General features: G+C 45.8%; 1 protein-coding gene across 1 annotated transcript; it reads left to right on the forward strand.

Annotated features, from left to right (window-relative positions):
- Nucleotides 1-1,367: 1,367 nt before the first annotated feature.
- On the forward strand, nucleotides 1,368-16,482 carry LOC125745305 (stathmin-3-like). The gene is made up of 5 exons (XM_049018005.1): nucleotides 1,368-1,518; nucleotides 10,666-10,761; nucleotides 11,481-11,659; nucleotides 13,944-14,135; nucleotides 14,524-16,482. The coding sequence occupies exons 1-5, from the start codon at nucleotides 1,500-1,502 to the stop codon at nucleotides 14,581-14,583; spliced, it is 546 nt and encodes a 181-aa protein (XP_048873962.1). The 5' UTR covers nucleotides 1,368-1,499; the 3' UTR covers nucleotides 14,584-16,482.

Consider the following 16,482-nt stretch of genomic DNA (forward strand, 5'->3'; position numbering starts at 1 on the left):
AAGCACACTTATTATTGAAAGATTGCTGGTTCAGATCCCCAACCAGCAAGGCACCACTGAGATGCCGCCCCCCCAGCACTGCTCCCCAGGCGCTGAATTGGCTGCTCCCCTGCTATGTCACGATGTCACCTACGGGCAGAGGACACATTTCATTGTTGTGTGCTGCGGCGTGTCAACGATGACCACTAAATTGTATATAGAAAGAGGTGAGAATGAAATTACGGATGTCATTATGTGAACAGGATAATTATCATTAGCCAAGGTGTCACCAGGATCAAACAAATTACTGTAGCTTATTTCACTCCCCAGCTGCCTTCGCAGTGCAGACTCTGATGTCTGACAAATACACAGACGAGGTCGACTGATCAGGAACACGGGATGAAAACAAAGGCCTAACTATTTCAAAGGCAGTCACAGCGCCGGTAGACGGCAGCCCCCTAAACAGCTGGGGCAGCGCCTGAGAGCGGCGTGGAGCCGAGCGGATCTGAGAGCTGCCTCCTTAGCAGTTGTTCTTCAAAGACGCGCTGTTTCCCTTCCCGTTTCCTCTCCCTTCTGCAGAAGATTCATCAAACGAAACGAGTCACGATCCAGCTAGAAATGCGCACCGTCTGCACGCTGCATTACACACGTATTTCTTTGTTTTGGACAGGTAAGGGGCAGAGGAAACCCCCCACCCTCCCCCATCTTCCTAATTATCTGTGAGAATCTTGTTTTGTGCTGCGCAGATCCACATCTTTTTCATGTGCGGTGACAGGATTAATGCACATGGAGCAGTTAGGGGGGGGCGGGTGAACCCAGGGACGCGGCCGTGCGCCACAGGGTGTGTCACTTTGGCTTTCCCTCCTCGCTCTCCTCACAGCATCCTCGCCCCGCTACGCAGCAGGAGAGCAGGCAGCACCTCCCTCTCTTTGTCTGCTAACGAGAACCATGCTGCCGCCCGGTCAGCCAGCCTCGGGGTTCCCGCTGCCTGACTTCTGCAGCACCGTCCCCCTACCCCACACGCTTCCCCGGCAGCCATATATCCTTCAAATCAACTTTAATGGATAAAATCTGGCAAAATGCAACGGAAAAAAAAATTGCCCGTTCCAGTGTGCCAAGGACTTCATCGCCGGCGGATCCTAAGTGCCGACTGAGAGCTTCCGTGTGCAAAGGGCGTGGCCTCCCCCCCCCCCCCCCCCCCCCCCCCGGTGAATCCGGTGACTGGGGAAACGCTTACATATTCATGAGGCTAAATGTGTGACAGTGCAAGACGGGGGAGGGGGCTGGCTGCGATTCGCTGATGGGTAGGGCTGCGTGTGCATGTGTCTGCATGCACGCGCCAGGGAGGGAGGGGCTGGCCCTCATGCCCCGCCCCGCTCTCCCCTTCCCAGCCTGGTCAAACTGTGGGCTCCTCATTGTTCACCCGGCAGCTGGAAGCCTCAGAGGGAGATTCAGCTCAGCATCCTCTGCCTGCTCTCAGTCCCCACGGCAACCCGCTCTGTCCACAGCATCCGGCAATCATGGCTAGCACCATGGCAGGTAGGGGAGACGATGCTCTTTCCTTCTACCGCAGACACGGGCGGCTGCTTGGACGACTCCTTTCAGGAGCTCGCCAGGAAATATAGATAGCAGATCGAGACACTGCGGATCTGACCGACCAAGGAGGTGGCATCTGCACTGTGTGGGATGTTCCGTTACCCGCATTTTCTTCATTATCGTCACGGATGTTTAAACATTTGTTTTTTCTGGCACCTAAATTATGTAATTAATGGCTGGTTTGTTGGGGTAAGGGCAAGGTTTGGGGAAAAATGTGTTCATCCCCGCAGCACAATAACATGAAACATATGCTGCCTTCTCACTCTGTAACCGGTGTCATTGCAGGTGGATTGATCTCCCGCGTTAGATCCGCTTTGAATCTCCTTGGGCTGTGCTCCAAAGTGCGGCTGATATATGCACGAGTCAATGTTGATTGGTTTTATGTTACATAAAAAGGTCTGTTTCCTCCCCTCCCCCCCAGGCAGATTTTAAAGCTGGCAGCACTGTGGTGGGGCGGGGGCTGCAGTTTGGCTGCTGCCTTTTTTGTAACCCGGCTAGTATGATACCCCTGCAGAGGCAGGGGGACCCGTGATGGGTTTCCGTCTGGGAGGCGGCTGTCAAAATTCCAGCTCGTGCCACTGGGATAACGATTCAGGCTCCGTCTTATAAATCACCCGTGATGGGTCCTGTGGTTTCCCAGACATGTATTGATTCACATACATACTGGGGTGTTGGCTTTTCATTATTGCGGTACATGGCTGTCTGAAGTGTGTGTGTGTGTGCGTGTGCAAGAAATTTATCATACATTTTCATTTACTCTAGAGGTCTGAATAAGTGAGGGTGTGACGCTGGCGGGGGTGCTGGGTGCACCTGTGTGTGTGTGTGTGTGTGTGTGTGGGGTGTGGGAGGGGGGGCTTGTCTTCCAGCTGTTCTGGTCTCAGGTTTTGAGGTGGGGTGCGAGCCGGGCTCCGGTGTTCAGCCGGCACACAGCGTTAATTGGCTCAGCTAAGGGGCGGAAAAGCACAGACACAACGCACTGGGCTGGTGCCACCTTTCCCTACCACCTCCCTGCGGACGTGCAGCAGGGGAGCAGCTGATTCCCAGTCTGCGTTCAGATCCAACCTGGGTATGGTGGTTGGGGGGGGGGGGGGGCAGCAGGAAAAGGAGAAACAAAAGGAAACGGTGGAGGGGGGTGGGTAGTGCATTCAAACCAAGCCGACGTCACGCTCCCTGACAGGAGGCTCGCTACGGAACCGGGATCCAGCCGGGAATCCACCCTCGGACACGCGTGCTTATTGCAGGGAAGGGGGGGTGAATATAAGGCGGGGCACGGTCTTTTCTAGTTCTTGTGTTTCCAGGCAGACAAGGGAGCGAGCGGTGAACCCGGAGAGCAGGGATGGCCACGCCTTTTCGGTGAGGGGTGCCCGATAATTAGACTTTATGTGCCCCGCCCGGCGACGATTCACTCTGTTATCCGGGTGGTCAGACACGCACTTAACATCCAATCCTCTGATGCATAAGGGAAGCTTCTGGAATCATTCTAGATCATTAGCCATTGTTTCATAAAAATGGATTAAGGACTTTGCTCCGCTTTACAGCAGTGAGATTTTACATTGTTCAGTAGGATTCTGCCGGATCTCTCCATATTTGCACAATAAATAAAGAAGACGAATGTTGATTCATTACATAAATATCCAAAGTGAATCACCTGCATGGACTTTGAGAGAAGGGGCTTTGAATTCCAGGTCATCGATCTGATGTCTTTCACTGCGATTCAGCTGATCAAGGCTGCTGCCATTTTGATGAAAACAAATTGATAAGATTTTGCTGCTGGCATTTGGGGGTCTTGTCGGACCCATGGAACATATTGGCAGTAGCCGTGGTTCATTCTGAGGAGGGTCCTGAGGCTCACAGCCCCCACTTGCCCACCACCAGCCGGCATTCTCAGAATGCTTCCGGAATGTTCCCCCACCGCTGCCTGCCCGCGCCTCCCCAGTGCATCTGCATATGAAAGATCAGCGAGCGAGATGGGCAAGGCGTTGCATGAGTGAACGCCAGTGATATGAGAGAAGGGCTGGACCACAGGCCGCAAAAAGGGGGGGGGGGGATGGGGGGGGGGTTTACAAAGGCATGCTGGGAAGGAGCTGAAATTACTGCCCAGTGAAAAGAGGTATAAAGATAAAGCAGACTGGAAGGGGAGATTTAAACCTTATCTGCATGTAATTTATAAAATGTGTGAATAATAAGCCTGTTCCAGAGCGCAAATAGAATAGAAAGGCAGGAATACGGAGGAAGAAGGAGGAATTGGGGATTGTTGGCAGTCAATGGGGTGTGAGGATGGACGGTCAGGGGCCAGCTGGAGATAAGGGGCCAACTGTTATTTTAAGCTGGTTTCTGAACCTATTTGACAGCTAATGTAACCAGGAGCAATATAGAGTTGGTGTTAAATGGAGAGTTTTGCTGTATGGATCCTTGAATGGGGGTCGGTCCCCTCCTTCAAATATCAGCCTCTTCAAACCCAGGGTTTATGCGAGGCTAGAAGGGGCAAGGCAGTACCTGGCGGAGCCACATGCCACGGCCACGAGAATCATCTGATGCTGCTTCACAGACTGTCTCCCGAGAGGAGGTCAAAGGTCACTGCCGTTTTAATGCGCTTTGGCTCAGTGGCCCCAGGGAATGAATGGAATCGGGTGAGCAGCATCCCGGCAGAGCCACAGCCTGTGGCACGTGTCTGGGAATGACTCCTGTACAATAACAGACAGTCTCGCCCTGGCTGCGTTAGTGGCCGTGAGGCTTGTGCATGACAGCATTGAGGCGTCTATTTTTCCAGAGCGGTTGGCTCTCTGCCGAAAAAAAGTGCTCTAACAGAAGACTGAGTCATTCCAGCTGTTCAAAAGGGCCCTGAAGGGCATTAAATGGAGATGACACCTTCCCACCCGTCCCATGGCCTCTCTAGCTCTGCCAAAGACAACGCCATGTTTAGGGGTCACCGGGCCCAGCTCCGACCAGTAAAGACCAGACACCGCAGCCCTGTCTCCCTGTGATGGTGGTCCCTAGGTGATTTACTGCCTGGGGGGATATTATGACACACTGCCAAGAGCCCGTTTGGTGTCTGCTGTTGATTCATAGTCTTTTTTTGGTAAAAATAGATTTCTAATCTGACTGTGCTCTGTACCCTCTTTGGGAGAAAAGAAATACAGTTATTTGAATTCGCTGTGGCTGAAGCATGTTTTTGGTGTAATCAAGCTTTATTTTTCTATGATAGATAGATTGATCTTCACGTCTCTCTGATAATTATGGACACAATCCTCCCAGGGACTCGAAGCCTAAAACAACAGTGCTGTATCTACAAGTATCTTTATGAAACACAATATATAGTTTCAACGTTGTCTATATAATCATGCCATACTAGGGAAGGAGATCACCATCAAAAAATGTGTTCACGTGGCAATATGAAACGATGATTACTTGCCATTTGCACAAGTACATTGGAATGATCATTTTTGCGCATCCCATCTTGTTTTCCTTCGAGACCTGCGCACATGGAGATATAACTATTCAGCTCAACCCAATGTTCTTCCTATTTGTAATGCCCCAAACAGCAAATGAACAAACAAACAAATAATCTAATTGAATACCTACAGAGCAGTGTGTGTATTGATTGTCAGGAAAGTGGGTCAATTTGGGATGTTACATGTCAGCTAATGACATTTCTGGGTACATGTGGCAAAACAGTTTTGTCCATTGGGATCTTCAAATGGCAGCTTCCAACCTACTGAACTCTTGATGATGTTGGGTGACTTCAGTTTCTGGGAGAGGTGAACATATTTTGATAAACTGAAACATTGTGATACCAGACTGGTGAGCAGTTCCAGTAGGCAGTAATGATTCAAGACAACGGAGAATAAAGTAATAATAGCTGATACCTGTGGGGAAATTCTCTTTATGCCTCCCCCCCAACATGCTTTACTGTATGTAGGCAACAGCAAAGTGGCTGTGAAGGGCAGCTGCGCATGGCAGTGCCCAGGGAGCTGCGGGGTTAGGGGCCTTTCTCAAGGACCTGCAGATGTGCCAGGGCTGGGCTTGAACCAATGACCTTCTGATCATAGACACAGAGGATTAGCCCAATGAGCCACACTCTGTCCCTGGGAGCTGCAGCTAAATTCAGTCACCTAGCTGACTCTGCTCCAAAGCTACTTACCATTTTTTATGTAATTATACGGATGTTTTTTTTTTTAACTTACTTAAGGTTAGGTTCCTTGCTTGGGGGTATACAGTACCCCGTACCCTTCAAATTATGAAGCATACATGCAGCTTTTCTTAACCACTAGTCTACTGCTCCATACATCTATTGCTGAGAGCAACGCAGTGACTCTCTGCTCCAATTCAGTCACACTGACTGATCAGCAATACAGTGGCACTCAGCCCCCATCGAGTCACATTCACTGATCAGCAGTGCTGAGAGTCTCTGCTCCCATAGAGTCAAACTGTCAGCTGTACAGTGACTCTTTGCTCCCATTCAGTCACACTGAGTGATCAGCAGTGCAGTGACTCCCTTTTTGCTTCTGAGTGGAATGGGAGGTTTTCTACTCACTTGCCATGCCATAGTCTTTTATTTTTTTTTGTCTTTCTTAATTTTTTTTTTTAAAAATGTGTTGTTCTTTAGATGTGAAAATCCCTGAGGATTCTTGGATTCTCACCTGAGATACCAAGGGCCTGTGTCACAGCCCGAACTCTCTCACAACTTCTATCTCTTTTCACCTTCTTTCTAGAAAATGGCCTTTAGGGCTGAGTTTCTAACAAGAGCGCTTTAATAATTAACAACCTGCAGCATCCAAAGGAGGCCTCAATAATTCAGGCATGCGACTTCTAGCATGGTAGCATAAAAGGAGAAAAACTTGTCCACTTGTCACAGTCTTTCCTAAACAAGTGCGTCGAACCCCACTGAGTCCAGCAAGATTACGACACGATAAAGGCTAACTGAAATATCCGTCCTCATTTACGTGTGGTGTCACATGACTTCTTGCACGTCTTCCTGTGGGAACTTGGGCTCTCTTCTGAATATGTCTCTGTAGCATTCGTCTATCTCTCTCTCTGTTTCCTCCCTTCTATCATGTTTCACAATTAAAGCAGCTTTTATCAGGGAAATGGAGCAGGTCAGAAGGCACAGCCCTGAGCAGTGATGCCTGTTCGAAACCTGTGGAAGTGGTTTACTAGCCTCCCTGATTTACAGGTGCCATTTAGCACAAAACACTGCCACACAGTGAGACGAGTGATAAGCCCATCGCTCGGAAAGACAATGCAGAGGCCAGGCATCAACATAAATAGACTCGCCCTTTTTCTAACACCTCCTCCACCAAAGGACAGAGATCCTTCAGGCAGGGATACGACCTTTTGCGCTGCCATTAGCAGTAACTCAGGTCAATAAGCCATAAAAACAAAGCATGGAGCTGTGCTATGTTTAAATGCTAAGAGATGTTCTCCTTCCATTTGTCTTTACTGTTCCTTCGAGGTTCTGACAGGCAGTGCCTTGATATTGCATCAGGATTTTGTTAGACAGCCAAGAGGAGCCCAGACCCGGCCCACAATGCACTGCAGCTCCATATTCCCACTCGGAAACATGGGCTGCAGGAGGCCGTTGAGGCTGGATGGGCTCATAGTTATGCTGATAGCTAAACTGGGTCACCATGATGACAACACGTCCCCCAGCCCACAGCAGCTGATGAAAACCAGCCAACAACAAATCGCAGATCAGCAGGGACGAGTGTTAATGGATGGCAGCAGTTCGTTTCCCCTGGAAGTGTCAGTAATGAGCAAGAGTCTGCGAAAGAATCAGCAGCACAGTTATATGTCCGAAATCACAGAGACGATAGAGGAATTCATTGTGAAATTCAAAATCAGAATCTTTGGTGCCACGCATCCAAGACCGGTGGACATTTTGGTTGGCACAGCTTGATACCGCTAGAGATACCATACAATAGACATTTAACCCTTAGAGGATCAAACAGACAGAGAACAAATACAAGACACAAGATACACAAGAGAGAGGAGTAAATGTAAGGTATGTGATAAGTACTATAGTTTTATGTATATTCAAGTAGAATCTAGTGAGTAACTCAAAAATTAATTATACACTTTCCATCCATCAGATTTTTTGTACCCGCTTGTCCTATGTGGGGTCGCAGGAGTCCAGAGTCTATCCCAGAAGTGTAAGGCAGGGATTAACCCATGGTTGGGGCTTTAACCCACCGCAGATCACACTCACACACCATTCACTCACACACCATTCACTCACACATGCATGTCTACAGGCCATGTGGTAACTCCAGTTAACCTCAGCATGTTTTTAGGCTGTGAGAGGAAAAGAACGTACCCATAACAAACCTCGCAACAACATGGAGAGAACATGTAAACTCCACACATGTAGAGTCAGGGCAGAGACTCGAACCCTGGTCCCAGAGGAATGGGGCAACAGTGCTGACCCTATAATATATTAATTATATTAAGTTAATAATAAAAACTAAGCCAGTTTTACTCATTCTGTTGTGCTGAAGACCCATGAAATGCCTGAGCTCAGTTGAACTGAAATCACACTATATGATGCCAATCATTTGACTCATTTGCTGCCGATCATCTGACAGGTGCTTCATTGACTTGGAGTGCCAGGCATCATCGCGTGCCAGTCCTGATCAAAAAAGTGCACGCCTAAAGACCTTCTAAAGTAGACCGTTTGTCGAAAAAGAATTCATTCCTGCTAGGCAGCTCAATTAATATCGCACGACCCTCCAGTGCTGTGAAGGAGAGGGTAGTAGGGGGCTCCAAATGGGCTAACAGGCCTCTCTGTATGGGGGGGGCATCCAACCGTAAAACTGAACTCAACTCCAAAGAGTTTTAACAGGAAACAAGGTCCATCACAGAGAGCGGCCAATCTGCAATGAAAAAAGAAAAGAAAATACCCAAGTGTGTTGAAGAATGTGAATCTGACATCAAACGGCTCCATGAGAACTTTCCCTGGGCAGAGTTCATTACTGGCCAGAACTCTCCTTTGCAAAAATGGTGGAAAAATTCTTGGATGCAGCCCCCCATGTCCGCAAATAGGCACTGACATTTTCTATATGACAAAAAACTGAAATATACAATTATGCTGGATCTCTTCCAAATAATTTATGCCCAGTTCAACAGTAACTGGTCGATTAATGAAGGCACCGACCAACAGTGATATACTTTTATCTCGAGGCTGTTATTGTATTTCTCACAAAACAGATGCAATAATGGCCGTTTAATCACCTTACCACAAGCATTTCCTTCCCAGTGCTTTTTTTTTAATGTTCTATTCTTCCATTCCATTATTATTTTACCATAATGTCAACCATTGTTTATGACCAGTCACAGTTTTGCAGGGGTTCCCATTTAGATAATAATATCATTATTGTCTGGTTATGAATAACTGCCTATCTGTGTGAATACCATTTGTCATATATTTCGAGGCCTTTCATTATAGCATCAAAACTAATTAAAACACCTTCTAATAAAGTTTTAAACTATATACTGCCTGACCTCCTTTTCTAGTAATTTCTCAGCTGGGCGGAAAATGATATATATACTAAACTCTCAGCGTGATAAATTATTAATGCCGTTTTCAGCCTTATGCATATGGGAAAGGTCAGGCACAGATTGGTTCATTAATATGTATTAGCAGCTTATGTGTGGGTGTTTTCAGGCTTGATTCAGTTGGAATATATGGACTCATACAGCAGGCTCGGTACTTAAACCATCGATATCATTTTTCTCAGTCAATAGTGGAGATGCTGTAACAGAAAAAGAGAAGCACTGACAGTCACGCAAACACGTGTGTCTTTGCGTGATTTTATGCCATTATATTGAGCCTATATAGAAAATATTTCGTGACTGTTTATGATTCATCAGACATTGTTTGTGGTACTCAACCTAAACAGATGACAGTTCACGCCGCTCTCTGATATGCACTCGTTGTCAGGGCCAGTGAGACCAAAAGTGACACCATTCTGTAGAACCTATCTGTCTATCTGCCCAGCCTCTCTGCTGCAGAAGAAATAAATAGAGTTGTGAGCGTTTGGTTTCAGTCAAGGGGGGGGGGGGGGGGGGGCATTTAATTTCATGAGCCAAGCTGCTTTCCCTGGGAGAATAATGTCTTTGTGGTGAATACCAGAACACTCTGGGAACGCATCGTGCAAAAAGATGTTCAGAAAGCTTAGTGTACATTTAATACATTAAATCCCTGTTTCTCAACCTGGTCCTGGGAGACCGCAGACAGTCCAGGTTTTTTTCTATCTGGTAGGGTAGCGCAAAGAGCTGGGAGGGAGCAAAAACGTGGCATGCTGCAGGTCCCCAAGGATCGGACTGAGCAAAACTACATTAAATGATTAATTATGCTAATACGTGCAGCTTTTTTACATTCTTTTGCAAGGTTTTTCAGTTGAATAGACAGAGAGGACAACATGAATTGCTGATCGTCTCTCATGTGAATGGGTTGATCCTCCTCCATGAAGCTCGAGACTGACAGAATAAAAGGGGTCGCTTTTGTACTGGAGTACAGAAGCTGTGTGTAAACCATTTTTTAGATCCACGTTGCTTAGACCTCTGTGCTTGAGTGAAAACGTGTTTTTTTTTTCTTTTCTCTGAAATACCAGAGCACCATCTTGTCACGTGACCAATCTCAGTCCCATCATTTACTCTAAGATCCAATGCAAGCAAAAGAGAAAAAAAAACGAATCACACTTACATTATGAGAACTGGATGATACCCATAATGCATCACCATATGCGGTCAAGGATTCAAGGACTGAAAACTTTATTTGCCATTTTCTCAGGTACAGATGTACAAGGCACTGAAATTCTTGTACAGATTTCTCAGTAACACAGTAAATACAGATATCAACATATAAAATGCACTTAATAAATACACATAAATATACATTTTAATGACAAACTATATAAACTTTAATGACAAAAATATAACAAAATGTATGTAGACTCTCTGTCAATGTAGGCATCAGCATGTAAAATATAAGAGATGTCAGCTTCTATAATGGGCTCTTCGCATTGGCTGAACGTTTGTGGTCATTATATGCTCATTTTGCTTTCCCCCCCCCCTCCCCCCCTCATCTTTTAGCCTACAAGGAAAAAATGAAGGAGATGTCTATGCTGTCCCTGATTTGTTCCTGTTTTTACCCACAAGTACATCCCAACAATCTCTACAAATATGGAGGTTTGTAAAGAGTGTTTGGTGAGAGCGAAGCACTTTGCGGGTGCAGATGTTATACCATGTGACTTACTATGAATCAGTCAGATGTTTAATTAAAAGCTTCCTTTTCCTTCACATGTCAGATAGTTAGTTCTTTGCATTTAGCCACATTGCAGATGTCTAGTCCTGGTGTGCTGGGCGACCAGGGAGTCTTTCAAATGCTAATCAAAGATCAATGTTGATATTTTTGACTGGCATTGAATGTAAGTGGATATTAAAAAAGATGGTGGCTTGCCCACTTACAAAGAATTAGAGATAAAATTGTGAAAGTCTATATTGAGTCAGTACTGAATTATTATATTCACTCCAACCAATCAATAGCATAATGGAAAAGCATTTAAAAGCCAAAGTCCAGTTATCATATCTATGGAGATGTTGTGGCGATGAGAGCAGCAGAGTAGAACCTCTGCCTGCAGGGCTGCTAACGTTAATCAGCTGGGTGAAATGAATTTTTCAATTTCAGGAAGTCTGCACTTGCATTTACATGTATGTAACCTTGTAAATAGTCAGTAGGGTTTGTAGACCACCACCCTTTTGATGTAGCTACTTTTAGGTTTATAATATAATAATATAGATTTGCCGTAAGATTTCTTGTGTGATAGTCTGAAAGCTCCAGATGCGTAAGAGTCGGAAAACCTGCAGATGGATCAGCCTTGGTGTCCCTGTCATGTATCTCCCTGCAGACATGGAGGTGAAGCCCATCAATAAGCGTCTCTCTGGCCAGTCCTTCGAGGTGATCCTGAAGGCTCCTGCTGACTTGTCCCCAGATCGCCCCCAGCCACTGGCTTCCCCTCCGAAGAAGAAGGACATGTCCTTAGACGACCTCCAGAAGAGGCTGGAGGCAGCTGAGGAAAGGAGGAAGGTTAGAGGCATGAAAGACACTGCCTGCGTTTAGCAGATGTACACACTTGAGAAAATAGGGTCAGACAGTCATTAGCCTACACGTACATCCGAGTGGGGTCAGATAGTCCCCAAAGCAACTAGGTGGGTTACAAGCTTCACTCTTGGGCCCAATAATTAAATCACTCTGCTGACCACAGAGTTTGAACCAGCAATCTTCTGATTATAGACACAGCATCCTAACCCACGGAGCCAAACATCAGGGTTCACAAGTAAGGTTCACAAACAGGCCTCAATTTGTAAATAATCTTTCATTTTTGATGCATCCTGGCTTTAATCAGAAAGTGCGAACGCAGCCGAGCTAAAGAGGGAGCACCAGCATGCTATCAGGTTAAAACAGTGAGATGGGATCTAAACACAGCTCCTTCTGATACTCTTCGTACTTCCTGCTGGATGCACTTTAGCAGGTAAATGTCTGCAGTCAGGTCGCTTTCATCATCGATGAAGAAAGGGTGTACTGTACACATCAAAGGATGATGCGCGACAGACAGAAGACTTACTTTTCAATTTACGGATGCATTCAGATACGTTCTCCGTCATTATGCAAATAAGCTCAATCTTATCTAAAAGCTGAATCCTTATCTGTTGAGGATCCCCTACCATTTTATTTTTGATGTTCAGGGAATTTTCGTCTAAGGAGTTTCCCTTGCTTGCTGTCGCATATCTCAGCTGTAATGAGACACTCCTACAGCCAATTACACCCTCAGCGTGACAATCTGTCTCCTGCCTTTGTGCATATTAAACACGGAGGCTGGTGCTTGGTGGTCTTGGGGGAGATGCGCAGCGCAGACTCGGGGCTGGGGGATGGGGGTGTGGCTGGGTGCTTCATGAGTGGGCGTAGCCTGCCGCTCTTTGGCTCGTCCTACGCACCTTCTGTCTAAATCACCTGTCGACTAGGGATTAGCCGGGAGACACAAAAAAATTATTCTGGACATATGAACAGCGTTTTGAGATTTTCAAACCTAAAGTGTAATTCGGTTGCAATGCAAAGCCTTCCGATAAACGATACATTTTAAATACTAAAATATGCTTCCAATTCAAGTGAAGTGACTTACTGGGTGTATTTTTTTTTACAGTTTAGTGTTCGGTTTCAAAAGTGCAGCCAACTGAAAATTTACCTCTTCTTTATGTGACACGTACCTCGCTGGAGGATGAAGGGCTGAGCCCCAGAACCCCTGTGGAAGCATAACTAGATGTGTGAGGGTTTGTGAGTCTGAAGATTAGAGTTGTAGACATTTGACTGCTCTGTCCCGTGGTGAAATTTCATGGGACAAAGTCAGCAAAAGCGTGCTTTGGTAGTGCAGTTAACAGCCACTGTTCCCATGGAATGGCCCCCTGCACCGACTGATTATGCCTCCCAGTGGATGCTTACGAAGCAATATTGGATTCAAGAGGCAAAAAAAATTGTAATCGGAAGCAAATTGGGGTTTATTTCCACAATTGTGCTTCACGGCACGGCTGTTTTCTGACAAAACTAAATCTAAAGTCTAGCCAGCTTTCAGGAGAAACAGGTGCCAATGAGATGCTGGTTGCTCCTAGAAAAGAGACCCTTCGTTGAGCACTGGGGGCTCCTCTGTCACAAGGAATCAGTGGGTGAATCGTCTGGCTGGCAGCCTGACATTTGAAGACTCTTGGGACTGAAATGCTGCTGACTGAAGTCCCTCATGGGGACCTGTTGATGTATCTCAAGGACTATCAAAGTGCACACATGAGTACAGTCAAAAACTGCTCTCGAAAAGCCATTAAAAAGTTAGGTAGGAATTGGACACACTGTGTTTGCATCTTGTAGGTCAGTCCAGGGACGGATTATGGACCGGGCCAGCGGGGCCGCTGCCCAGGGGCCCTTGGGGTGCAGGGGGCCCGTGGGGCCCCTAGCCCAAAACAAATTTCAACGCTTATCAACAATGTATTTTCGTTTGTCTATTTTAGAGGGCCTACATTCTTTGATCATCTGCCTACAAGGGCCCCTGACCCTATAGGGAGGGCGTTTGGCTGCCAAGGGCCCTTGAATTGTGGTGGTTGTGGTGATGGTGCTGGTGGTGGTGGTGGGGGGGGGGGCCTCGCGAACGTTTTGCCCAGGGGCCCACACAACCCATAATCCGTCCCTGGGTCAGTCAAGTGGCGCGTATCTCTACAGGTGTTATGAAGGGTTTAAATGAGTCCTTCAAGTGAGTCAAGAGTCGTGAAAGATCCTTGCATATGTTTCTCCTGGGGGAGTCCTGAGCGATCGTCTCCTGGTCTCACAGTCGCAGGAGGCACAGGTGCTGAAGAACCTGGCAGAGAAGCGGGAGCACGAGCGGGAGGTGCTGCACAAAGCCCTGGAGGAGAACAACAACTTCAGCAGGATGGCTGAGGAGAAGCTCAACTACAAGATGGAGATCAATGAGGAGAACCGAAAGGCCCACCTAAGTGCCTTGAAGCAGCGGCTTCGGGAGAAGGCAAGACCGTTCCTCTGTTATAAAATTATGTTCCCTAATATCCCAGAGATTGCCGATAAGCAGTACAAGATCTGCATATATTCCAGACTTACAGACATATAGATGTTTGACACTTGTACATGTGTTTAAAAACAAAATACACAAATATATTATTTAAGCATATGAACAGTGTTCAAAACGTAGTTGCAAGGAGAATCAGATGTTTTGCAAGGAGTCCCTGTGGGATCAATAAGGTTTGTTATGTTACGTTACGTTACGTTATGTATCTTACAAAGGTTCGATGTGCCAAAAATAGTACGTTTTTCGTAAACAGCGCAGCATGATAATTACCAACATGTTTCACAGTGGTTTGTCGCTGAGCGTTTAATGTAATGTTTTCTCGCTCCAGGAACTGCACGCTGCTGAAGTTCGCCGAAACAAGGAACTGCAGGCTGACCTGTCTGGTTGAAGCCGTTTTCTACTTTTCCCAAGAGATTCCATGTCCAAAAGAGTTTTGCCTAGTAAAAAGAAAAAAAAAATTAACGCAACTTTTTAAAATATCTTTTCATCTAAAGTCATACACTGTTCTGCATCAAATGTTCTCATTAGTCATGAAATAGGAAACCGATTTACAAGTAGACTGTAACTAGTTCACCATTTCCATGTTGATCCATACCTACCAGCAAAGGTTCTACATTCTACTCAGACTATGGCTTTTGCATTTTTTGATTGCTGAATTTCAAAACACACACCTTCTTCTTGGAAGAATGCGTATAGCTTTTGATGCAAGAGACAAAAATGCTCTGGAGCATCTAGTTAAGCAGAAAGCAAAACAGGGAAGTATTAGGGCATCTCATTTTGTGCATGCCTGAAAATGTAGTTTAGAAATCAGCCAGAGGATTGTCGAACAAAGAACTCCGGTGACCTAAATCTAATGAATGATTGTTTGGGATTAAAGATGTGTTTGTTCTTAATTAATTAAGTCACTTGCAAAAAGCATAAGGAATACAATAACAGTCCAACAAACTGGAGACAGTTTGAATTCAGCCATTAAAAAAACAGCAACCATCAGTATCATTTCAACCATTCCAGATATTTACTGACGTATGTATTAGTGTGTGTGCAAGAATTGCTTGAGCCAAATTTTTCGTCTTAATTGCAGTGATAGTAGTACAGCGTAGGAACACCGCAAAGACATTATGCCAACCTGGTGTGTTTGCTTAAAGTAAAGTTCTGACTTGATGCTTGTTAATCCTTCCCTTTGTAAATATCTTTTAATAGATGTAAGATTTTCTGTCTGAAAGCAGCCACTTGCTAACTAAGTCATCCCTCCTTACACCTCGCTCCAAATCCATCATTTCAGCCACGCAAACTGTATATAATTCCCCTGACAGACCCATTGCTACGATGAGGCTTATTTGGTGCTATGGAGCTGTGAACGACCTGCCTCTTTGCGATCAAGAGGTGAGCTCGCATACGTACACAACCCTGGCTCCAGCTGGTTGACCAGGAGATTGTTCACTCTGTCAAAATGGCCGACTCCCTTGGCACAAAGACAAATCGCCAGCCAAAGAAAGTGTATCACACTCACATACTGTTGCCATCCGCTAGATGGGCTGGCAGAAGCGCTGTTGTTGCTCCTTACAGTATTTGATCGCGTCCGTTGGCCCTGAACTAGAGGACGCGTGGCACTGAGGGAAACGCTGTGAAATGTTTGCTATTTGAAAACACAGATTTTATATAGACTGCTTCAATTTGAGGCAAGAACGGATTCAGCCATCGTTTGGACCCAAGGCATGTTACCGTGCAATATAAACACAGCAAAAGATCCCAAAGGCATCCCAATGATAGACATGGAGAGATTAGTATGTCCTCATTGCTCAGAATCATTATGGTTAGAAACAAAGTAACCTTGACCAGGCATCCGTTCAAGTACTTGTATGAACAACTCTAGCTAGCGTTCTTGGTATACATCTCGTTTAGCGTATACAGTGCGAAGGTGTGTTGTGCTAGTACTTGAATAGGTTATAACCTTGCCTTAAAAATCCTCTAGTACTGTACATTGCACCATACATCGTATGCATTTCCTGCCTCTGCCAGAAGGAGGTGCCATCAGACAGCTCTGAATAACTTTAGACTTAAATGACAATTTTTGAACGCCATACTAATCACATCTGTTTTTAATTACTACTGGACACAGAATTCTCCGTAGCCCAAACGATTAAACGTCAAAAATGACAAACACAGCTAGAGCTGCTTCTATAACCATATTTTAGGATTATCTCACCTGCAGATCAGTGTCAACTGGACATTGTTATTGTGAACGGAAGTGATGGAAAAAAAAACAATAAAGTTGATCATACACCAA

This window comes from Brienomyrus brachyistius, chromosome 6, assembly GCF_023856365.1.
Source record: "Brienomyrus brachyistius isolate T26 chromosome 6, BBRACH_0.4, whole genome shotgun sequence".
NCBI classification, from domain to species: Eukaryota; Metazoa; Chordata; class Actinopteri; order Osteoglossiformes; family Mormyridae; genus Brienomyrus; species Brienomyrus brachyistius.

Coding starts and splice junctions, on each gene's coding strand:
- LOC125745305 (XM_049018005.1), top strand. Junction 10,762..11,480: donor CAATCTCTACAAATATGGAG/GTTTGTAAAGAG, acceptor ATCTCCCTGCAG/ACATGGAGGTGAAGCCCATC. Junction 11,660..13,943: donor CAGCTGAGGAAAGGAGGAAG/GTTAGAGGCATG, acceptor CTGGTCTCACAG/TCGCAGGAGGCACAGGTGCT.